Raw genomic sequence first — 25,827 nt, 5'->3', positions numbered from 1 at the left:
GAAGCTTTATTGCCTTAGCTTAAAAAAGGGAAGTAAATGGTTTGAGGATCGTTGATGCAGGGTTAGGACTGATAGGCTGCTGCCTGTCTCGGACCATCTGAGACCTTTAATTGCAGTTCTGTGTAAGCCTTTGAAAACTGGGAGGTGCAGAAGTAGTGCATGTGTCAGTGTGCGTATGACCTGCTCTTTGTAACTGCTCAGCTTTGAGCAGGAGCTGTAACATGCTGTCCTTCCAGGTGATGTGGAGAACTGTAGGGAGGGAGCACAGCACAAAAAAATAAGACTGTTAGGCTGTGTCCTTGCTAAGGAAGACATCGTGGTTTAGAATAAGATTGGTGAGCACCGTTGGCTGCATGCAGACCCAGTACTTGGTTCCTTCACCGGCTGTGCACAAACCCTTCCCGCTCTGTCAGATGTTATCACCGCTTCTTGTCCTAGAACCTCTGCAGAGTACTTGAGCCAGCTCTTCTGTTTTGTAGACTGCTGGCTGCTCAAAAGTCCCCTAGCCAGAGTTTGTATAACCTATTTCACTCGGCACGGGAGGGAAGGGTCCGTGGTTGCCTCCGGTCCAGAGGTACCTTCTGTTGCGTGGCGGTGTGAACTGCGGCAACCTGCTGTAGATAATCCTTGCGTCTGTCAGTACAGCTGTCACTAGCACATTGAGTGGCACGTGGAGCTCATAAAGGCAAATGAGAGGATACATTTGCGGGACGCAGCATACCACATTAAAGGATCCATTTGCTTAGTCATCTTTAACAAGGCAGCATGAGAGGGCAGCCTAACCCAAATGCAGTTATACTGTATTCTTTTGCTAGCCCTAGAGGGCAGAGTTAAATTTATAGGGTGGGGTTAGTATGTGCTGTGAATGTTCCTCCTTTAAATGTGTTTCTGATTTTAAATATAAATATTAAAATCTTACTTAGGTTTAAATATAAATGCATTTGACATTCAAGAAAAGGGTACCAGGCAGTGCTGTTTAAATCTTAATATAGTTCAGTTTCTGGGCAATGAGTTAATCCTTTCTCAGAAGCTATTTATCTGAAAACTTGCTCTGGTCTAAATATATTTCCTTCTAATTTGACGTTAGATCTTTAATCCCTAATTTAAGAATTAAGCATGACGAAATAGCATTTGTACCAGATGAATTTGATGTATTGGATTACCAGATCAAGATAAACACGTTTTAAAGTTTTCTACAGCAAGTCTGCTGAGAAGTAATTGCTTAAAAAGCAATAAATGAAGCAAAGTCTGTAGTACATAGACTGCTTCTAAGTTTCCCTTTTCCTTAAGTTTTTTTTCTATCTCTAATAACATTAACACTTAAATTGTCCCAATTAGGCTTTAAAATTTATGCTTTAGCTAGTAAAATCTGACTCGTCTGGTTTCCCTTCATTTTGCTGCTTAATAGCTGTCTGAAGACAGGTTTTGCTAAGCCAATATTAATAGGCGAGCGTATCATTTTAGGAATGAGAGCTTTGAAGTTGCAAAGTATTAATGAGGGAAATAAAAAAAATTGTAGACAGATGCAAAAGATGCAGTAGTTGGGGAACTTTTGTCAGCCAAAGAATTTCTTTTGTCTCTGAGGTTGAGGCAAGTTTCGGCGGGGGGAGGGGGGAGTGTCTTCCCTTTTTGATCCCTGTTGGGCGGATCTTCATGTTTGAAATTTCAAATTTTCCAATTTGTATGTTTTACTCATGTCTGTGTTTTGTTTAATGCTGGTCTTTCTTCCCTTTGACTTTCACATTTTCTTTTTCCTCTGGCAAATTTCAGCTTGCTTCATTCTGGGACAACTAGGGTGAAATGAACCACCACGGATAAAATTATAACAAGAAGAGCAAAGTCTGTGAATGATCCTTTGCTGCTTCCTGAGTTGTTCCAGTCTCATTAATCAGTGCTGGTGCTGTAGAGGCTGTGTGGTGTGTTATGTCGCCAGCACAGCAGCTTCTCCGTCCCTTTCCCCCACCCCCTGCGTGCCTACACAGTGGGGAAAACTAGAGAGGGAAGCCATCAATCTTTCCTGTCGTAGATGTCAGCAGTGATTCTCCTGTCGACTTCCTGCTCTCTCCGTCGTGCCCACCACCTGTGTTTAGAATTAGTTCTGATGCTGCAGATCTCACTTGGCTCTTCACCTGTTCTGCCCTGACTAAATAGCTGTTAAAATAAAGCAGAGCGGCTAAATGCTATAGCATGTGAATAGTAACCACCACTGTGGGTTGTGGGGTGATGTCTGTTGCAGCTGCTATTGTAAAGCTGCTGTTGTAATACTGTTATAACTTTCTGTAACAGCATATTTTTGGGGTCTGAAATCTCTTGCATGTGTTTCAGCCCAAAGGTGAGCTTGTGAGCAAGTCTTTTTTTTTTTTTTTTTAAATTAAAGATGGAAGTATTTGTTAAATACATTATAGAGAGGCATAAGCCTATCTCCGATCAGTTAGCTTGCTGGGATAGATTTATGAACAAAGTCCAAAGAAATTAATTAGTCTGAAGCTTTGTCCTTAACCTTCAGTTACTCAAAGGATACAATTAGCAAAAGACTCTTTGGGATTTGATTTTTATATCTCTATATCTGGCTGATGGGAGTCTTGAAAATATAAGTGTCCGTCTCCCCCATCACTGGGTAGATTGAGAAGCTGAGATATACTGCCTCTATACTTCTAGGGTGGGATTAATGTCATCATCTTATGGTCTGTTGCGTTAAATAATAGGTTTAAACTGGACTCTAACCAGCCAAATGTTTATGTATACTTTTACATAATTGTATAAATGTTTTCCTATACCAAATTAAAAGGAGAAAGCAATCCTGAGAGTTGCCTGTCTGTTGGCAGCTTTCTCCTACCTCCTTGCATGGGTGCTAGCTTTTTCTGTTTTTAAAACTCACAGAGATGAAAGAGTAGGCATAAGGTTCCCTTGTAATTGTAGCTTGTCTGCTGTCATTTCAAGTGTATGATGGCAATATTTATGTGGAGTTATAAAGAAGAGAGGCTCTGAAAACTTAAGTCCTGTGAATGCTTTCACTTGATTTTATTTGTGTAACCTCTTTGTGAAGTGGAGGAACTGTATTATGACTGATTTTACTACATATTTGAGAAGCAGTTTTCTGTTGACCGTGCCAGGCAAATATATGTATTCAACAGGTAAATACTTGTATTCAGCACTCACAGAACTCATAAAGCTAAACATGAAAGGTATAGTGAGGGTACTAAGAACTGGCTGGTGACGTAGGACGTTTTGATCTGCATGGGTCTTTTCCTTAACTCTGGCAACTTTGGTGTGTTCTCCAGTTCTGAAACATTTGTCTCATGAGCGGGGAATGAGTGTGGTTTTGACTGCTGAATTGACGCCTTGACGATTGTAGCTCTCCTTACTACAAGTGGGACATACTGAGAAAAAGTTCTGTTTTGGTCCAAGAGAGCAGCATTGGATTTTGGAAGCTATCATCTTTTCCAGTCAACTCTTTTGCATTGAAAATTGATATGGCCACACTGCAGGGTGTCGGGGCCGGACTTCAGCCATCCTGCTCTGGGACAAGCATGTAACGCTTATTCCTGATTATTTGAAAGCATTTGGAAGTTGACAGGTTTTTGGTATAAGGAGCAGCAGTTGTTTATCTCATCATGAACAAGGAGGTTAGGTAAGAGAACACCTGAATCTTGATGAGTTTTGGGCCAAGCTTCATTTAGAAATGCTGCTGAGAAATGCACTGTGGCGTTTGGAATTGCCATACAGAAGTCTTATTGAGAGAAAATAAATAATAGATGTTAAAACATCTGTCAGATACTATGCTTTTAACAGGAGTGAAGATTAACATGCAGCACTACTGGTGTAGGTGCACACACCACACAGAGTTAAACATACGAACAGCAGGCTCACACTGTGCATACTACAGATGTCTGAATGAGTGAGTGCCTGTGGGCTGGAGCTGCATGTCTTGTGGCTTTCACTCTGCTCCACTGGGAAGTCTTCACTCCTTTTGTTTTTATCCTTTTCCAACTCCAGTACTTTCGAGCGCACAGCTCCCATCCCCTGACCTAACAGCTCCATTGAAGCACATTCCAGCCCCATGATTTCATGGTACCAGGCAGAACTCCCCTGCCACGCTGCTATGCTGCCCGCTGCTTCTCACGGAGCGAACAAACAGGGAACATAAACTCTCTCCAAAGGAGCAATGTTCTCTGTATATTTTTAGTGCTAGAAATCCAAGATTCATTTAAGGGTGTTTTGTGGGGGCTTTTTTTAATATAGACTTCTGCTAACACAATGGAATATTTCATACCACCCTATTTGCTGTAACATCTCGTACTTTATGTTGTTAAATGGAATCAAAGGAGTTAAAGATGAAAGACTTGTAGTCAACTGGTCCCTCAGCTGGGAGCCAGAGTGGGTTTGTTCTTTGTAATGTATTTGCTAGTGCTTTACCCAGATCCAGCCCAGCTCAGTTTTCATTATTGGATTTACTTGTTTCTGCAAATTCCATACTTTAAGTTAAGTAATTGCTGAGCTTAGACTCAGTATAATACTGCTACTGTTTGTTTCTCATGTTTAACTTGGTATTTATTGCCCATATACTGAACAAACCTTTTATGAGTAGTTGTTTACCATTTGAACATACAAGCACCATTAAAGATGCCATGCTTGCTTTCACAGGTATTCTCTTTACTGGATAGACAGAGAACTTTGTTCTCTCTTCATATGAAACTGTGCCCATTTTACCTTGTACTTTTTCTTTCCCTTGTACTGTTTTCTTTCCAACATGGAGTGTGTCACCAGATGCTAACTTATGTAGTATTACAATAAACCAATCTTTAATTAGCTCATTGTTACCCTTTAAATATTTGGAGTTAGTACAGAATTTGAATGTATGGTTTATGTTGAGACATTGATCAGTCTTGTATTTTCTTGGTGAAAAATGTTCTCAAACTGCCTATTGCATTTGTACCATCTATTTGAGTATATTGTACTCAAAGTAGGGGATGTAATTTTCCAAATACATCCAATTTGTTCATAGTGACGTAATCTACAAACTGGGCAGTGATCCGGGAAGAGGAAAAGGCAGATAACGAACATGTTGTGGGAAGCATAAGAAGCAGAGACTGCGGGGGGAAATGGAGTCTGCGTGACTTGGGACCGACAAGGTTTGTAGACAGAACTGTTCTCCACAGGCTCAGTGTGCCAGCTCTTTTTGGGTGAAGGTATTGGCACATGAGCTGATCTGTGCTGACTGCACAGAGATTCCTGCTTTCTGGTGTAACAGTTACCCCAGGCGGTAGAGCTGTTCCTGCACTGAAGTAGCACTAGCTTCAGGGTTCCAGGGAGAAGCAGCAGTAACATCAGTAGACATTTCAGGTGATGCTGTCTTTGTCTAGACTGCAGTTGAAAAATGTGCAAGTTTCTGCACCATGCTTTAGCGTGGTCATCCTAACATACTTTATTTGATGCACATCCATAGTGGATTTCTAGAACATTATGAAGTTTCTTAGCTATTCTAACAGTGCAGGTAGGAAATATATAAAATCACTGGATTCAAGGCAGTAATAGCTTCCTTACCATATGGCATTTTCTGTGCCTCCTTACTGTCTTGATATACCATGCAAGACCTCTTCTGGGAAGCAGGGAGTGGAAAGCACAAGTGGAAGAAGAAGAGAATACAGGAACAGAGGAGGGATTAAACTGATAAGAAAATGGAAAGTAGGGCTGTAAGAAGCTATAGCTTGTGTAAAAGAGTGTGGTTAAACAGGCGTATAAATGGGCACTGGAAAGCAGGCAGCACTGTGGAGAGAAATAATTGTGGGAACGAGCATCAGGATTTGAACTGAGTGAGGGGAGGAGGGAGATGAGAAGAGGAAATGTGCTCTGACAAACCACCAGCTGTTCTGAGATCCCTGTATGGGCAGAACACCATCTTAGTGATCATCTGTTTCTAGCCTTGTTTTCTTCTTGAGTTCTTATTCTTTTTGTGAAGAGCAGGAACATGGGAAGCTAAAGACAAATGTTATGCCTGTAAAGGACCTATTGCATTGCCTAGCAACTGTTCTATGCCCTTAGTAATAGAACTGCAGCTCTGAAGCCTAGTGAATCCTGAATTTCTTGAGTTTCTACAAGACTTCATTTAATTTATGTATGTTGGGATGCTGTATGCCTCCCTCTCTAGGTGAGCACCTGCCCCTTCTCAGTGTTATCAAGAAGCTGGCTGCAGTCCTTGGGCCAGGTAGTAGCTTAGTGGAAGGTGAGTGAGTTCTGTGAGTGGTGATAAATCCTCTGAGGCAGGTTCCTAGGAAAACAAGGCATCAAATGGTGAACAAGGAATTGAGTAGCATCATTTCACTTTTGTGTAATGGAGAAAAGAGGTGGTCAAGGACTGGAGCACGGGAACTGGAAGTTAGAATTGCTGTTGGAGCAGAGGGTGTGCTTTTCATTGCAGTGACTACCTTGCAGCTCCTGTTCTGGAGGATCTCCAAGAGCACTTAGAAACTGACTCAAGAATATACTAGAAGTCAAGAAGATGTTTGGGATGGGGTGAGGGGGTTACCACCTGGACTTAAATGTGTAGGCATTTATGTGAGCAGGAGAAATTAGCAGGCTGCCAGCCCAAACCTGCTCTTACCTGTCAGCGCAAACACTTAAACATTGGATAAGAAAATTGTCTTGATCTGACAAACAGGCTTACTTTGAAAGCAAAGAGAATTTTTCAGCAAATTTTGAAGGAAATGGGCTAGACTTTTCTGAACTATAGATCATGTTAGAAAAAAAAAATAAAGACCTGTTCCACTTGGAAACACTTTCTCATTATTCTTGAGTCTGAGTCAAAATGAATTAAGTCAATTTGAAGTCCTTTTTTTAATAGTTAAAAATAATGGCACTTGACTCTTGACTTTTGCTGCCATTTTGTGTGGTTTTGTAGTTATATGACTACATTATTTTTTTTTCTCCGCCATACATTTTTAAGTGATTCACAGAAATTAAAATGGACTACATCAGTAAATGAATTCTCTCTACTTTGTTAGAGATGTTGCTTATAAAATTTAGCAGGAAAAAAATCATGCAGCCAGAGGCATAGTGAAGTTGATGTTCCTGCCACACAACAGAGTTCGAGGGTTTGTATTGTGCAGCTTTGTGACTGGGACTCCCTGCTGAGGTTGGTGGGACCCTCATTTATAAGTCGAGCAGTCTTGCATGCTCTTACAACTTGGCATGTAACAGGCATTTTCACATAAAGCATTGCTGAGTTACTTCTGAATATGGGGGAATTCTTTGGAAAGGTTGGGGAGGTAATTGATCATATGCTGACAGCTTGGGGCTCTGAGAAAATGGTCAGATGAAGGGCTGGGATGCAGGAAAACAAACTTTCCAAGGTGGTAACTGTCACTTAGCCAAGCTATACATGTTTGGAACTTTTTAGTCTTTGCTCACAGCCTCAGCTTCTTAATAATTTTTTGCTGCTTCTCTGTGAACTCTCTTCAGATGTTGACATTTTACTGGTACTGATGCATCCACAGTATTCCAGGTGTGATCTTGAGCTATAGCAGTATTTCTTTGTAGAGCCCTTTTTGAAACTCTATTGCTGCCAAGATAGGTAGTTTCAGAACTTTGATAATCTCTTTCATTATTCTTTGACCTTTGGGTCAAGGACTAGGTTTCTTTCAGGCACCACTCAAAATGTTCTTTGCAGCTAGAAAAATAAGACTTCAATGTTCATGGGAGTTAAGATGGCAGTCTGCTGGGATATTGCATATGTTTACAACAAAAATGTTTGCATTTCTCTATGCTGTGACCCTGAGTTTCTATATCAGAGTGGATAATGTACTAAAGAGAAACATACAGCTTTGGGGCAGAAAAGGATGAAAGAATCTACCACTTGGTTTCTGAGACCTAGAAATCTTGTTTACAGCTTGTTTTACAGCTACATTTGTTTGCATATGCCGTCTGACAGCTTAAAATTACACTAGTTGTCAGTCTCTCTGCAGTAAGATAGAGTATTTTGACTGACTTTCTGCAATTATATTTCGTCAATCCTGAGGTAATTTATACATGAATACACTGAAAGGAGGAGAGAAGAGACAGGCATAAGTGAGGCTTTATTAATGACTTTAAAATATAAAAGAATCTGTCAAAAAAAATGCATGTGTTAATTTTACCAATGCTTTGTAACAGAATATGGTCATGGATCGGATTTTCTCTGGTATCCAGCCAACTGGGACGCCTCATCTGGGTAACTACCTTGGAGCCATTCAGAACTGGGTGAATCTGCAGGAAGAGTGCAGCTCCGTGCTGTATAGCATTATGGACATGCACTCTCTCACCATGCCCAAGGAACCAGCTGTCCTGCGCCAGAACATACTGGACACCACTGCTGCCATCCTTGCCTGTGGTATTGACCCAAAGAAGTGTCTCCTGTTCCGACAGTCGCTGGTTAGTGCTCCTGTTATGTTAGATTTGTTTCTCATTGAGTGGCTTACCACACGTGTTAGTGAATGAGCATAGCATTACTGAACTCCTTTATCATCTTTGTGTCGGTGGTCCTAGAAAATGTTAGCAATGTTGGACTTCAAACTTATCCCTTGCTGCTGTTTTGAAGTGGCTGAAACCATGACTGAGGAGTCCATTCAGGGATAAGTACATTTTAAATTTCTGAAGCAAAGCTAGGAGTTTGTGAGAGTTATGAGTAAAATACTGAAAATACCTGTTAGGAGAGCATTAATTTAGCTCTGTAAGTCTCACTTTAGTCACAAAAGGTTAACTCATAAATGCATAAACATAGTCTGTGTAACCATAAAGGCAAGTAAAACATGTTTCTATGGTTTTGTGTTGGCACTTAGCACTTAATCTTTCAGCTGCGCGGTATCTCCCACAGGTGATTGGCATGGTAAGTTTTGTGTCAGTTCCATCATAATCACCAGGGAGTTATGTCTTCCCTGGGATTTTTTTTCCCCTCTTTGCCATAACCTTTTCACATGCACATTTTTCCACCTGATCTGATAAGTCGTATGTGAAATATTTGCTGCTTCTCTTGACCACCCCAAGGGGTATTGGGCTTACCTTCCTACTTGGCATATGTCAGCCTAATCTACTGCATGCTGCATTTTCTTGGAACACAATTTAGTTTCTTGCCTGGTTAACTTCTGTTACTGACTCTAAACTGGCAACGTTCTGTAATTTCCCACAGAGGCAGATGTGGCATAGCTTCTGGTCTTGTGAAGACATCTTTAAATGGATGTCTGACTTGCAACAGAACTGCAAAGGTGGTGTGCACAGGGTCTGAATTTTATTGGTGTGAGATGAAATCATGGTATTCTATTCCTCTTTGAACATGGTTCTTCACAGGCAGAGTTTCCTGTGGTTGACAATCGTAGCTTCATATCCCTGGTGGATATTGAAATGATGAAGACAGATACACTTCCTGCTTTGCTTTTCCTCTGTATTAAAAAACCAATATAATAGATTAGCTCAGAATTATAGTGGAGATATGCTTAAATTAATTTATCCTTTGTTCAAATCTGTTTATCCTTTTAAATAAGTTACCAGCTTGGGTTTTAATTTGGCTGTACTCTGACTTAACTTCTTTCTCATTGAGGCTGACTTTAACTGGAAAAACCTTAAGGTGATCACAAGCCTGTGATGCAGTAAAAACCAGTCTGGAGTTTTGTTATTTCTTGTTTTCAAGCAACTGAACAATTCAGTTAGTTACAACACAGGATCAGTGACTAAATAAACAGAGAGGACTCTTCAGCCTAGAAGAGAGATGATTTGCAGGTTACAGTTAGAGAGTAATAAAGTAAAGGTGTATAAAACTGCAAGTGAAGTAGAGAAAATAGATAGGGAACAACTGTTTTATCCACTGAAGAACATGAACTAACAGGTATCAAAATAAGGTAACACCTGGTAGATTCAGCATGAGCAAAACAATGCTGCATTTCATGAAGTCCACAATTAGGCTACAGAACTCCTTGGCACAGGGTACGGTGCATGCTGAAATGTGTATGAATTCAGAAAAGAACTCAAGAAATTAATCTGAAAAATCTGTTGGGGACTGTTATATACCTGAGGTGCCACCTCTGCAGGAAGTGCTGCAGTCACAGTTGGGAGAGAATCTATGCTTTTCCGTACTTATGCTCTTTTCTGTTGGTTGCTGTCAGAGATGGATATTTGATCTGTCCCAGTGTTGCTTTTCTTATGTTCTCTTAAGTCTAAAAGCTAAACTACTGCTGTTCCAGGTTTTGCTAAAGCCAACACGCAGACTTGCCTTGAAGCCAGCAGATTATCAGTGAGGATCTTAGATTGCAGTCAGCCACAGAAAGCATGTTGTGTCTTTCACAATATAATAACGCAGAGATTGAGACTTTGAGTCCCCAAAGAGGAAGTATCAGACTCGGGAAACGATGGGAGGACAGGGCTGTAAGTGATGCTTCTACAGAACCAATACAGTCAACAGCCAATGAAAACTTTAGATAGCTAGAGTTGAAAAATATTCAGCTTTATCAAACAAAAGTTTCCACCAAAGATGATTATGGTTTATGTTATGGTGGTTAGGCTGGCCTCTGTTAAATAGACTACCTTTTATCTTAATTTTTCTGGGTGTCCTTATCTGTCCAGATCCAACGGTGGTTGTTCATATTCAATCTAAACCATTAAGTATTTGCTTTCTGTGGGCAGTGTCTGATGTCTTGAACCGTATTTTTACTAATACTTCTCTCACATGTATCAATACAGCTTTCAGAAGTAGCTGATTCTAGCACATTTTTGAAAGCTCATTGTCACACTGCAAGCAGCAGAAGGAGTATTACAATTGTTTGTGGATCCAGACTGTTTCAGTAATGGTTCAGGCTGAAGTGGTTTGACTTCCCCAAAACAAGTCTATTCAAGCTGTATGTAGTGGTCAGGTATACCCAGAGATGCACTGTGGTCTGTTACAATTGCGTTGGCAGGACCAGATGTTTCTCTGGAAGCAATTAAAAGGAATATCTGCGTGTAGCTCTTGATGCGAGGAAAGGAGACGGGAACCTTGCTAATGTGATTATTGTTTTAGTATGATAATGAAATAGTACGTTATGGAATGTCATAATATCGAGATGATTGTTCCTGAAAACAAAGGTGTATGATGGATTGCAGCTATTGCTAATCATGAAAGTTTATTGCTTGATTTTTGGATTGGTAATTGCTCAGTTTTTAAAGAAGAGCTGGCCTCTCCTTTTCAGCCACTGTAGCAGTCTCCAAGGGTGGTCTAAAAAGCTACAATTTTGTTTACAAACATTTGCTGAGGTGTAAAGCAAATTGACCAAAACAGATTGTATACTGAAAGAGGGTGTACTTCCAGAGGTCATCAGGAAAGCAGTGAAAATCCAACTGCAAATAGAGAACTGGTTTAGGTATTTGCTTATTGGCAAAGTAGCTTTCTCTTTTCAATAGCAGATCAAACTATAAATGAGAGAGTTCTCAGTAGATTAACGTGCTACAATTATTGCTGTATTTTGAGTTCTGTCTTGAAAATTACCAAATCTATAAATCACAGAAGTGCTACTGCAGTTACTTCTGATTAACACTTCTGTCCATTTTTTTTGAACAAACATCATGTGACAAAATTATTGTGAAATGAGAACTTTTGGTTTTTATCACCAAAACCAGCTACAACTAATGTCTGGTAGCACCCTGATTCTGTAGCAGTAAAGCAGAATGAAATTCTTGCACTGGAAAAGTATGCTAGTAACGGTGAGCCCCATTAAGGGAATTGCTCATGCAGTCACTACTGTAAATGCTGCTGTGTCCTCTTACTTCTCTGGATTAACCTGGGCAAGAATGGTCTAGAGTTGCCGAAGAGGGGGATTTTTTTGTTTGTTTGTTTGGCTTACTCTTTTTGTACTTTCTTTCTGTTGCTGCTTGTGTTGCTTCTCTGGAATATGTTTGCCATATGTGAAAAAAATATTGATACTTTGTTTCTCGAAAGGCATGTGCATTTATTTGGTAAGGGTTTCACTGTCACTAGGCTTTTATTTACTGCAGGGTTTATGCAGATCAAATATCTAATCCAGAGCTATCTGAAATACCTGCCTCCAGAGTTTTCCCACATTTTATCATCCTTCCCAATACAAGCAAGAGACAAAAGGCTGAATAATTTTAATCACAGATTGACTGCTGGGAAAAAGTGTGGTGAGAACAGATACCTCTCATGTTTACACCAGATCCAAAAGGTGCTGCTATGATAAGGATACAGGTCTGGGAGTCCCAGAACTGATTTTAGTGATGTCCTTGCCTTGCAAGTAAAATGAAATAACAGTGGGAGGAATTTTGCGTAGGCTGATTTTTATTGTATTGCTTAGAGGGTATATGGTCTCTGTTCTTATGAATCAGGTGTACAGCTAAGTTACCTATAAATGGAAAGTGCTAGTTTGATGAAAATTAGGTTTGTATGCTTCAGAATCTACCATTTGTAAATTACTTTTTTTTTTTTTTATACCATATATGAACAGAAGTTAATGGCTGGCTGTGTATTTGGTCTCCACACGTAGCAGTTCACCAGATACCTCCCACACTCATATTACAATACACAAACTTAAACTCCAGCTTAGGGAAGTAGTGGCTACAAAGAACAAGTGATAATAACTTGGAAATACTTAGAAGCAAGCAGGATGATGATGAATATTTAGGGTAGTGTTTGGAACCACATTGTCTGTGAAGGGTTACAAACAAGCACATTTAATTAGAGTATCTAGGAAAACACAATTGTAGAAGATGTTGGACACTAGAATGGCCTCCCAGTGAGAGAAGCTCTTTCATTACAGCTTGTTTAATTATATTTTCTTAAGTAGGAAGACAAGTCATAGAAGAGTGACAATTTCTGTAAGAATAAAAATAAATGCATATTTCAAAATTATGCATTTTTATTTGGAGCACAGCTGCAAGATGTATGAAACCCTCTTTGGTCTTAGAGAAAATAATGTCAAGATATGCTTTAAGTGGTTGCCTTTGCCTACCAGGCATAAAAGAGAAGTAACAGAATAATGACTTATACAACATATCCTGAGAATACTAGAAGAAAGAGCAAATATATTCCTTAAATTATACCATAACTGATAAAAGCTGTAACAGTCGACTTTCATAAAACTTAGAATGTTTTATTAAAAACAAAAAGGGCTACAGGGGGGGAAATAATGAAGACACTAAGCAATCTGCACACATGGTAAGCTTATATGGTATAACCCATTTTCTCTGATTCCTGGTGGGTACAATACACATTTCAGTTCTTACCCATAACCATCTTGTATCTCATCTGCTTCACAGTCAAAACAATTTTAGAAACTGCTGTTGCTTTTATGTGGTCTCAGGCTGTTCTTCCTGTCCACCTACCTATCGTAGTAGACACATGCTAAATGTCCCAAGAGAAACTAAAATTCCATCAGAATTGATTCAGCAGGCAGTGCTTGATATGCTGCACTAACACTTCTCTGAGGAGTCCTGTGAGTTTCTGGACAACGTAACGTTCAGTTTCTGGGCGGAAAATTGCAGTTTTCAGCCTTCTGGATGGGGTGATTTATTTTCTGAGTATAATCAGCTGCAGTATTCTTGCAATGTGCAGGCAAATTGAAGCAGTAACTCTGGGAGGTGGGAATTTGCCAATTTGTCTTAGCCTTAACTCCAAAAGCCAAAATACGACAATTTAAATGTGTGCACTAACTGTTTCACTGCTATTATTTTCCAGAAATATCCAGCTGCTTTGTTTTGTGGGCAGAATTTGAATGGATTCATGCTACTTCTTGTCCAATTTTCAGAGGGGCTTTAAAGCTTCCATTGCATCATAGCTTATAAATTCATTAAAGTACATTAATTTAGCATGGTCCATTGAAAACTTCCTGTCATAAGAGGAAGTATGTGACTGTTTAATTTAGAAAATTATTCTGCTTCTCTCATCCCTCTGTTTTCTACCCCATAGGACTAGGCTAGACATAACTAGAGCTCAGTGGGAAGAAAAGTCATGGTTCAGTAAGATTTCTTTTTTTTTTTTCTTCCTTAATTTACCTGGTTTATCTCATACTATTATATAGCTGTTATATGTTCCTCTCTCCACCAGTCTTCTGGACACACCAAACTACTCACTCAAACAATATTGTGGGTTAGACTAGGAGAATGTTTCTGAAAATAAGTTCATTTCATAATGAATAAAGAGAGGGAAAAGGCTGCCTTGGCCAAATTACTGTGCTCTATCTGCATTTATAACCAGTATAACCTGATTCCAGTAGGGGTATTCTTGATCAGGCTCTTTGGAAAGGAGAGACAGATCTTATTTCTGTAAATTTTAGCCAAATATAAATAAGGATAAGTTATTAAAATCTTCAAAGGTAATAGTGAAAGCTGTAAATACTGATAGATTTACCAATGACAGCTAGATAACCACTCTCCAGTTCAATACATCACTTAACATGTTATTTAAATCAGATGTTGCCTTTGTAACCATGAACTTACTGCACCCACACTTGAATTATTTCTTTGAACAGGAATTTGGGATACCATGTCAAATTTTCTGTCATAAAAGTGTCTCATTGGGTGTTCAGTTGCTGTGTGCATTTGATTCAAGAGCAATCTATTTTGTCTTGTTTATGGCCCCATTATTCGCTCTAGCTGTACAATACAGAGATGCATTACCACGTATCTTCAACATATTGCTTGCAACCTTAGGCTTTAATAAAATCTTGCCTCTTATTCAAGAAAAATAAATGTGAGCAGCACTTTCTTCTGAGAGGGCTCTTGAATTTTTTAGAAGCACTAACTGGTACTTCAAGAAAAGACAAAAATCCTAAAAAAAAGTTTAATTTCTTTTGAATTTTAGGACACTTTCCCTTCTCTGTTCACATTTCTTTTAGTACACAGCTATCCAAATTACCTCCCCAGACTTGTTTGTTTGTCCTCTACACTGTCAAAATCAAATCTTTGAAATTTATTGCCCATTTAAAATGTAGCCCTTAATGAGGTTACACTGCTGAGGGGAGGCTGTTTCCACATAACAGATATGCAGGAAATTTGCAGTCCCTTACAGAGAAGGGCTGTAAGTTGCAACTTGAGGAAATCCATCTTGAAAATGAAACACTGAATCTCTTTTTGCAGGAAGCCACTTCAGCTGCCCACACACACACAACTTGGTATAATAAGCCTCAGAAAGCTGAGTTCCAGTGTTGCTGGTTTGCCTGCTTTCAGATCTGCTCACAGTATCCATGCCTTTCCCTCTGTTATTGTTCTTGAATCTCATTGCTTGCTGTCCTCCTCAGCTGTATGTCTCAGGATGAAAAGTCATCTAGACTTACTTGGACTAAAAGTAGCTATTGGTTTTCCATGTATATATCATCAACTGTGGCTGTGGCCAGGGAATAGCAGCAATAACTTGGTAGGGAATAGCTAGGATTAAGGACGAAGTAATGGATCTGCAGGGAGAAGCCCTGAGGCTGTACTTCAGCATATAATGCCCCAGAGGTGATCCAAGTGTAAATTGTGATCTGAGTTTAAGAACGTGAAAAGGCTGCACAAGTGAACAATTAAGAAGCTATTTGCCTGTAAAGAGGGAGGAGCAGGGCACTCAGCCAGGTGAAGAAACAGAGGTGATTGTGCCTTCTAGATAGCTGCTCATTATCACTTGGAAGGGGTCACCTCTGTTAAATAACTGTGCTTTAAAAAAAATAAAATAAAAGGAATCTGGCTTTTGCAGAACTCGGGCTCATCGGGCCACAAGGAAGGAATGGAAGTACTTGTTCTGGAAATAACTCTTTGATTAGTGATTAGTAAGCCAGGTTGTGGGGGATGCTTAATGCAATGGAAATGGAAGGAGGAAATGTGTCGCTGGTAATAGCAGAGAGATGACCATCTCGACCCTTTGAGAAATGTTGATGGTTTTTACAGACTTGTTACAGATTAGGAAAGAAAACTGTGTTAAAGTGGGTGAGAGCACAGAGCAGGAACAAGGAGAGAAACTTGATGTATTTACTGAGAAAAGGAAAGGGTATGATTTGGGCTGTCTAAAGGGGGGGGTGTCACAAAGTGGATCTGGTTAAGCTTTTTTGTGAAAACTGCTAAATGGGAAATAGTTGGCTTTGTAAGGGAAACAATAAATAGAGAACTTACAAGACTGTTAGTCCTCCAAATATTTTCAGCCAAGCTGCAAGAAATATTTCCTGAGAAAATAATGTTTATATTGAAAACAGGCTATTATATTCTTTCAGGACACAAAAGTAGCTGGAGTCGACATGAAGGATTTAATAGATTAGATAGCTGTTTTTCAGACTCACCAATGATTGTGACATTCTTGGAGGCTGGTTTGACATACAGTTCAGGATCTGTCACTGGTTGTGAGCTTTGATTGTTGGAGATATAATTCTGTTTCTTCATGTTTTGCAGTATTTTTATACTGGGGTATATGGGGAGAGGTCACTGCTGACAAACTGATGTCTTCATTGGAGAAGAGCTAAGCTTGTTATTATCTGTTCTTGTTCGGGAAGGTGGGGCATTCCTGAAGTACATCATAGCTCCAGTGGGTACTTCTGCTGTCAGATTTTTAAGTACAAAACAAATTAAGTACTTTACTGGTTCCTGTATACACAGAATAACCTTAATTGATTGGGAACTATTAGGTAAAGATAGGCAGTTTAGACACCAGATGGCATTCAGCTGGGAGTCTGAAAAAACCCTCCGATTGAAATGGCAGAACTGGTGGCCAAGGTGTGCATGCAATCTGCCACCATAAATGGTTGGTGCGCCAGAGAAGTAGTAGATTGAAGTCATGTTGGCAGTACACAAGCAGAGCTCTAAATGGGACCCCAGAAATTACAGACTGATGATTTTGACTTTCATCTTACCAGGGATGGTAGAGTCTTCAATAAAGAGTAGGACACTGAGTGCATGAGTAAATGGTCTCTTTTGAGAGTTGCTATGGTTTCTTTAAAGGGAAATCCTGTTTCACTAAACTGCTGGACTCTGTGAGGGTGTCATTAAGCATGTGGATAACGGGCATCCCAGGAACATAGTGGATTTGAATTTTTTAAAAAGCCTTTGACAAGGTTCTGTATGAATTCTTATTTAAAAAAAAAATAAAATGTAGCAATGTATTGAAGGAAATGTTCATTACTAGTCTTGCAGCTGGCTAGAGTTGAAAGCCAAATAGGGTATAGTGATCACTTTTTTTTGAATGGCACAGCCAGTAGTCATGTCCCTCAGGGATTCCTGCTGGGACCTTTTCTGGTCAACATCTTCATTCATCACCTGAAGAAGGTAGTGAACAGAAGTTTGTTGGCAATGCTAAGTTCTTCTGGGTAGTCAAATGCTATGCCAAGGAAAGGAACTCCAAAAGAACTCGTAAAATAGAGTGGGTAGGCAAATTAGTGGTAGAAGAGCTTTATATGTAAAGTAAAGCATCTAGGTAAAAGTAATCTAAACCTTCTTTACACAGTATTCAGCTGAGTCGCAATGCAGGGAAAAAGTCTTGGAGTCATCATTGGTAGTTCTCTGAAATCATTGGCTCAGCATAAGTAATTTTCAAAAAAGCCAACTATATGTCATCATCACTGTATCACCAGGAAGGGTATTGAGAACAAGACAGAAATTATGTTTTGTCGCTGCACAAAACCTTAGTGTGCCCGTATCGTGAATAGTGGGTAGAGCTTTAGCGTCTGCATCTCAAGAGGGAAGTAGTGAAGTGAACTGGAGACAGTACAAAGAAGGGGAGTTAATGCTACAGGGGACAGAGCAGCTGCCTTAAAAGGAAAAATTCAGAAGTCTGGGATGCTTCAATTCGAAGAGGAGAAGGCTGAGGTGTAGATGCCATCAAAGTTTACAAAATCAGAAAAGCACTGGATAAACCGAGTGTGGAATTGTTCACCAAATTGTGCAATACAAGAAACAGGCGGCATTCAAAACTAGTAAACAGAGAGTTTAGTGGGTAAATGAAAGTACTTCTTCCTACATCAGATTTGAAACTTTGGAGCTTGTTGCTGCATGAGGTTGTGAAGTGGGCAATATCAGCAGGTTCAGAAAGGGATTAGACACATTCCTGGGGAACATGGATACTAACAGGACTGTTATAATATCTTCTGATAATATCTGTTAATATCTTCTGATATTCCCTAGTACAATAATTATGGATGCTTGACAAGTATAAAGGGAAGATACTGTAGGAAGCCATAGGCTCATGTGCTCAGCCCAAATGCCATCTCTTGTTGCTACTCCTGGAAACAGGGCTAGGCTACAGCTACCTCTGTTGTGATCCAGTACAATATTATTTCTTACATTCTTATGTTTTGGTTGTTTAATGAAGAAGTTTGCTTAGAATTTTAAATGGACTCAGGGGCAAGAGACTGACTGAGTTTGTCCGAGAGGATGGCTTCTTCTAATTGTGATCCATTGGTATTGCTCAGTGCTGGAAAGGAAGAGTAGACTTTATTTTACTGGTATCATATACATCTTCACTTCTTCCAGTTTCTTTGTATCCAAAGTTATCCAATCAAAGTGATGGAGTACTGTAGCTTAATGAGTAACCACATTTGAGCTGATGCACGGTGTCCGACGAAATGCAGCAATTACCTGCCCCTCTTGCCAAGTAAAACACAGTAGCTTAAACCATGATTTAGTCTGACAAATGATTTGTGGTTTAAGCCTAGTACCTCCTGATTCACAGACCAACATACAGTCAGTTACTGCAATTTGGGTGATGAATGTTAACTCATTATGCTCCAGTACTGAAATTTTTTCCAACTGAAATCTTTACCCTTCTGTGCATTTTTTTTATATTTTCTCCCCTTTTATCAGGCTTTTTCTTCACAGTATTCAGGACTCTAGCTTCACTTGGGAAAGGACTGTGTGTGTTTGAGGATTAGAAGTAAGTATAACTTGCTAGGACCCAGAGCGGACTCAACTCAACAAATGCTGTTTAGATCACTTGGTGTTTTGGTAACTGATGTAATGTCAAAGCCACTGATGCAGTGAAACACACATGCAGTCCTGGCTGTGGAAGCAACGTCTGACAAAGCTGGATCAATGACTGCATAGTTTTTAAAGGGAGTCGTTGTCAACACAAGAGCAACAGAGCACCATCTCCGCTCTATCCGTGACTAGAAGAAAGGAATGAGAAACCACTTTGAACCAGATGGTTATTCCTTCTAAATGAAATAGGGGTCTTGAGCTTAGTATTTTCTATAAAGTTAAGTTTACTCTGTGTATCTTGCAGAAGGTACATTTGGTGCATCTTGCCGCACTTCGTCTTGTGCACAGAAGTTTGCAGGTCAAATAAGCATGAGGAAATTAAAAGAAAAAAAAACCCAAAACTCTGGGAATGGTGGAAAGAAGGGAGAGAGAATCAACCTGAAATATTTAATATCTCTAACAGCTGAGCTGCTGTCTTGAGGTCAGATACCTCTATACAACATTGACCACCGAAATAGTCTAATGACTGTTAGCTAGGAAATTATTACATTTAAAATGTGACAACAAAGGAATTGCCATTAACAATGCTAGTAATTCTTATTTGTTAACAAACACTTTTTACTGCCTTCTATCTGGGTTGTTACATCATGTCGCAAGCATGAAGCTTTGAACATCTTTGAGATGGTTAGCATGCTCTTAAACATCCAAACCTGCCAATATTGAAAACAGTGAATCAAACATGTAAGCAAAGGAGCAGAACATAGATCACCTTTTTATTTTGATGATTATCATATATACAGCTAACTGACAACAGACAAAATTACAGGAAAGAAGTTAAAGAACAGTGTATGCATCAGCAATGCCTGCCTGGCTGTCTGCAGCCACAGCCTTGCGGAGCAGCCCAGCTCTCCCTGTTCCCGGGCCGTTAGCTCAGGATTCTGTGAAGGACCTGCGGTTATCGTGCTGCCAGATGTGCTGCACTGAAATGTAGCTCAGGCAAGGACTAGGGGCAGTCTGGTCTGAGCTTAAATGAGGTTCTTGAGACCATGGCCAGAGGGTATGGGTGGAGGGCTCAGGTGAGGCTGGTGAGGACAGCTAAGGGGAATTAGTGTATTCAGAGCCCTGATGCGGAAGAAATGAAGCTTGGGTAACCTATTGGCACAGGAAATGAGAAGGGTAAAGAGGTTTTGTAACTATTAATGTATTATCTCAAAGTGTGGGGAGGCTGTGACACAGTGGCCAGCAGTTGGTTTGTTTACATGTGTGTTCAACTCTGTTATTGCTAAAGCATTTTCTTCCTTTTTTAGAACATAAGTGGATAGGATCAAGAGCTTTGCTATGCTGCTTGAGTGTAGTGCATTCAATCTGTGCGGTATCCAAAAGTTTGTTAGCTTGTCGCTTGACCTTACTGAAAAAATAATAGACAAAAATAAATGGTTTTCTGATCTCTGATACTATTTATCTGTATTGATTTTGAGAAAATATGCATATAAATGCAGAAGATTAAAATGGGTTCTGACTTTGTACTTCCAGGTTCCTGAGCATGCAGAACTTGCCTGGATTCTTGGGTGCTTAACTAATGTCCCACGTCTGTTACGCTTGCCCCAGTGGAAGGTATGGACAGTTTCATAAATGGAAAGGAGATATATGGGAATTCAGTAGAACTGCAGTCCTTGAAATACTTGCTGTTGGTGAAGTACCACCCATGTCATTGTTATCCTTGCTTTAGATTTAAGTAATTCTCTAGTCCTATGGTGGAAGGAGGAAAATGTGTCTTTCCAGGTCTGTTGCTATCAGTGAATGTTTTCCTGCTGGAAGCTACAGGATAGTATTTTTGGCAGAGACTTGCAGAAACTGTACTAAATAGGAGGCTTGTTTAGTGTTGTTAAACTGATTCTGCTAGAATGCTTGGAATTATTTCAGTGTTTATTTAATAATGCAAAACAACTGCATGATATTGCGGTGGAAACCTTGAGCCTTGCTGATTAAAGAGTTCCATAAACAGCTTTTCTTTTTCCACTGTGAAGAGTGGCTGTTCTGTATATTTTATGGAAGAGGGTGCAAAAGAAGCATATGTTGGAAGAGGAGTATAGAAATGATAAATATTAAAAATATGCTGAGTGATAAAGTTAAGGCACCTTAAATGTTTGCCGATACAAATTTCAAATGTTCATCTTCTTGATCTTGGTCATGCATCAGCATGACTGCATCAACAGAGTTCTTGCATTTAATTTCCTTGTATTTTACTTTGGCATTTAGTAAGCAGAAAAACCAAAAGGCAGGAGAAAGAAGTATCAAAAGGGGGGGGTAGAGCAGTTTGGCTTGCAGAGTTCAGAGCACTCTTAAATACCTCCAGATGTTTTCTTTTTTCCTGTTTTTCTTCTTAATTAAATAAAAACAGTAAAACTTAAATACAGCAACCAGCGATAATGCATGGCATAGATTAAAGCCAACCTTTTCAAACCTAAGGTTCTAAAGTTAAGCTCTTAAATCTAACTTTGACTGGATTGACTTTCCAAATCTACAGATAGGTGTTACAGATGCTAGGCTTTGCAAATTAGGTCCCCTGAACCCTTAGGTCCCCTGAACCCTAGGCACTTAGGCACGTAGATGGAAGACAGGATCTGTATGAGAGGGTGAGAAAAATCTAAAGATATTTGAATAGTCTTAATGAAATAATTAAGATTTCAAGGGGTTTAGTGTATTTAACTATTGTTAAAAGCAAAAAGTAGATCTGTCACTGCTAGAACAGAATTAGTATCTGTAGCCTGACTATCTTGATTTAAATGATCCATGTCCTAGAGCGGTAAAGGACCTCAGGACAGTGGGTGGATTGTGGGGAGCAGTGTGAACTAATGGAGAGAACGCTGGACTCTGTAGTTCTGGGTTCTCCTCCAGGCTGTCACCGACTCTCCTGGTGACTGTGTGTGATCGCTGTCTTGATCTCTTTTCTGTGAAACACAGGTATTAATGCCTTTTTATATCTCTATTATAAAGTGTTTCAAAAATTTATTGCTGAAAAAGCTATTTAAAAAGTGTTATCAATAATAAGTGTAAGAACCCAGCCTGACTGTTTTGTGTTTTCATTAGTAAGATTACAAACAGAAAGAAAACACAAGCCTATCTTTTCTCCTCACTACAATATCAACAGTGTAGGGAAAGTCATGAATATAGGACACAAAATGGGATGTGTGCATTCACAAGGAGCGGATTTTACATGGCACACTTTTCTCTAGAGTTACACAATAAGTTACTCAAATTAGTTGGAATTCTAATTAATTAAAATCAAAGACTTTGATACTGTTAACCAAAAGTGTGATTCCTGTCTGTTTTTCTTTTGCAAACAGATGAAGCGTGCCAGCCAGAATAATGAAGGAACTGTTGGTTTGTTGACTTACCCTGTGCTTCAAGCAGCAGATATTTTGCTGTACAAGTAAGAGGCAGAATGTGAGCCCATGGGCAATGTCTGTTCAGCTGCATTAGAATAAATGTTCGTCAGGTCAACATGCTAACTTATTAAGTGGGGGAGCTGGGTGTGATTAGATCAGAAGATTGGAAATGGATGACAGCTTTTTGCCTCTCAAGTGGCTGGTTGAAATCTAGCCTGTTTTGAAAGCAACTCACAGGGCTGTAAAGAGAAAAAGCTGGTCACTTCAGAATAATTCTTAAGGAATTATAAGACATTGATGTTTAATTATACATATTACATGTTCACACACACACTTTTTAAGTAGTTATGCTTTATTTTATGCAGTGTACTATAGCGATACTTAAACTGGCTGTATAGAGTATACCCCTGTTAGTGTGGGATTCTGTGTAGGCCTGTTGATACCGATGAAAAAAGTGAATAATTTACTGCACCTTGTGGCACCCAGGCTAGTTCAGTTTTCTCTGTTGTGGACTATGTGGTGCAATGCAAACACATCCTGATGATGGACTGGTGACTCCGCATGCCTAGGTTTGTAGCCTAGCTGATAGAACTTGTAGTGCACTGTCGTGACTGGTTGTATTTCATAATATGTTTTACACTGTCTCAATAAGTAAATGTTAGAGACAATGCAGTACGTATTATTTTTATGTTCCAAGCATATGTACTTTGTGGAATTGTTCTGAAGTGAAGTTGTGAATATTTGTTGGGACAGAGCAGTAATACAGAACTATGAGGACAGAGACTTTAGGAGGACAGAATAACCACGATCAGCCAGTTGTTAACCCAGAAAAATGTATCTAGAGAAATTTATTCCTAAGTGATCATTAGTAGGGGAAAACAGTGATGTTAGAAGACCAGTAGATGGTATTTCTAATTCACTTGAATTTTAACTGAAAATAATGGGAAGCAAGCAAAAGTCAGAATGAATTTGAATGTTAAAATGATCTTCTAAGCAGTGAGTCATGTTTGATTGTCAAGCAGTATTTAAGGGTGAAATTTAGACAGCTTAATGAGAAATCACCTTGCTTTGATTGAGCTCAACCATGTATGTCTCTTCCATCTCTAATAAGATCATGTGATTCATCATCCCTTAGTGAAGCCTGTGGTTTGTTTGCTACCATGTGTATTAACAGCAGGCTGTCCAGACAGAGCACAAAACAAGGAAGTGAAAGAGAAACAATATCTCTGAAGAAATCTGACATAGTATCTTTACTAAGAAATGTTTTAATGTAAAAACATAATCAAGGAAACAAGAATCAGGGAGAAACGGAAACACAGGAAGGGAGCAGCAGTCATGAGGAAGAATTAAGAGCTGGAGGAAAGGGAGAAACAGTACTAATTCAGATGAACCAAGGATCAAAGAGACAGGAAAATGGACAGAAGGTAAATATATGACAGAAAGGAATAAAAATAGCACCAGGACAGAAATATTAAAAAACCAGCAAGGAAAAAGGCGAAGAATCATGCAGAGTCATTTATAAAGACAATATGTTTTCTGTTTAATGGCAAACTTTGTGAATATGGAACCATTCTGGCATATGGAAACATTTCTTTTGACCTGCTTAAAGTATATTGATTACGGTAACTGATTTTCTTTCTGTTAGTTGTAGGCCACTGTGATTTCCTATTGGCTACTGTAACTGTTTTTAGGTTGCCTTGCTGACTGTTTGGTGGGGAATAAAGGTGGACAAATTGATTCCTGGATGTCAGCCCAGTAATTCAGAATCGGAAAGAAGGAGTACCGTGTTGAACTGAAATTTTCTGGGAGCTTAAAAGATGCATAGTGAACTTTCTTACACTGGAGCATATCCAGGATTCAGAGCTGAATACCCCACAAGCCTTAGAAAAAAATCCGCTGGGAGAAGGGAGAGTAATCAAAAGCTGGCAAGACTTCAAGTCTGCCTCATCTAAAAGATTCATACATTTTTAGTGAGTATGATTAACTGTGGGAAAGAATCGCCAAGGGAAGTAATGGATTCTTCACCTCCTCACGTCCTCTGATGCAGATTGTGTTTTCCTCCAGAACTGCATTCAAGCTATTGAGTTCAATACAGAAGATCAAATGATCCTTTGATGCTAACAGTTCTAATCCATGAATGATAACATTTGTGGCAATAGAGGCACTGGCCCACATGATATTTATACAATGGTGACCCATGAGGAAGAACCACTCTCTTCTTTCCTTCCCTTGATAAATCTACAGTACTAATTTCTCAACAACGGTTATGTTTTCCTGAGACTTGACAAAGCAAGGTGCTTGCGCTTTATGCCTTGCAGATCTTTCTTACTTTGTTCGCACACTGTAACACGTGCTCTTTGATCTCTAAAGAGACAGCAGGAGATGCTACAAAAACCTTTCTCTGAGCTGAGTTTAATGATTTGCTCTTATTGGTATCTTTACCGTATATGTTTTTGTGAAGGGTTATTTTGGTCTTGGAGATGTGCTTCAGTTCAGCACAAAAAGCAGACTCATCCTGGGATACAGTCACTTTGGGATCTTGTTTCCGCAGCACCTATATCTAGCTGGGACTGAGTGTTTGGCTCAGTCTGGCCCTCGGTCATGGCAGAAGCTGTGACAGTCTTGAGTAACATTTCAGCAGAACCAGAGAGCTTTGCTGAGTTTCCTGTATCTGTCTTTTATTAAAAGGTCGACACATGTTCCCGTTGGAGAAGATCAAGTCCTGCACCTGGAACTAGCCCAAGATATAGCACAACATTTCAACAAGAAATATGGAGAATTCTTTCCTGTGCCCAAAGCCATTTTAAGTGAGCTGGTCTTGGTTATTTTTTTTTCTTCTCCCTTAACTCCTAGTTCAAGGTTAAAGATGGATTTAAATATTGTGGAGATAGTTTCAGGGACCAAGAAAAGGGAGCAAACTGATGCTAAGGGAGTGGAAGGTTAAAAACTGACAACAAGAGACTAGGGGCTGTGAAATTGAACTCCCAAGATAGACATAAGGCTTTACAAATCCCTGGTAGAGGAATGTATGTGACGTCTGGTATTCTAGTCCAGGGGGCCAGATGCACTCTGCTGCTGCCAGTCAGCCTTGCTCTCTGAGTATTGGACCTTTTAAGAGTCGGGTCTCTGCTCCACGTTGCTAGTTCAGGAGATACGTAAGCAACAAGACAAGAGACCTCTAGCAAGCAGAATTCTTCAGTGTCTGAATGGTAGATGTTTACATTAAGCATGCTAAACAGCTTGTAGGTTTATTGGTACAGTGCTCAAAAATCTTTTAAGCGTGTTTAATATATACTTGCGTATTTCTGTAAGGGCCTCTTACAGAGCTTAGACTTCCCATTTTTGATCTTGGACTCGGGGAGACTTATAAGGAAAATCTTCTCAGCCATTTTTGAGCTATAAGGTCATAGGCCGGGGGGTGAGGAGGAGTCAGATGGCACGAATGGCACGTTTGTTAAGAAACGTGAAGAATTGGGTAAGGAAGAAGCATTGCATCTTTGTTGTAAGTAATGTAGAGGAATGCACAGCAGAGACCTTCGCCCCCAAAAGGGCA

The 25,827-nt window shown here is 39.6% G+C and overlaps 1 protein-coding gene across 3 annotated transcripts in view; it reads left to right on the top strand.

Annotated features, from left to right (window-relative positions):
- The window catches only part of WARS2 (tryptophanyl tRNA synthetase 2, mitochondrial), a 47,741-nt gene that overhangs the window by 13,161 nt on the left and 8,753 nt on the right, over window positions 1–25,827 (top strand). For 2 of the 3 annotated variants that reach the window (XM_069785915.1, XM_069785916.1), the window contains exons 2-5: window positions 8,149–8,406; window positions 20,419–20,499; window positions 22,233–22,318; window positions 24,963–25,081. In XM_069785915.1, coding sequence (XP_069642016.1) covers window positions 8,149–8,406; window positions 20,419–20,499; window positions 22,233–22,318; window positions 24,963–25,081 — 544 coding nt within the window. Of the gene's footprint in view, window positions 1–3,283; window positions 3,632–8,148; window positions 8,407–20,418; window positions 20,500–22,232; window positions 22,319–24,962; window positions 25,082–25,827 lie in introns of those variants that run through there. The other variant, XM_069785917.1, reaches the window with a different exon arrangement.

The sequence above is a fragment of the Haliaeetus albicilla genome, chromosome 6 (genome assembly GCF_947461875.1).
Source record: "Haliaeetus albicilla chromosome 6, bHalAlb1.1, whole genome shotgun sequence".
NCBI lineage: Eukaryota > Metazoa > Chordata > Aves > Accipitriformes > Accipitridae > Haliaeetus > Haliaeetus albicilla.
The sequence above is the reverse complement of the archived record's forward strand: the minus strand, read 5'-3'. Positions and strand labels throughout refer to the sequence as shown.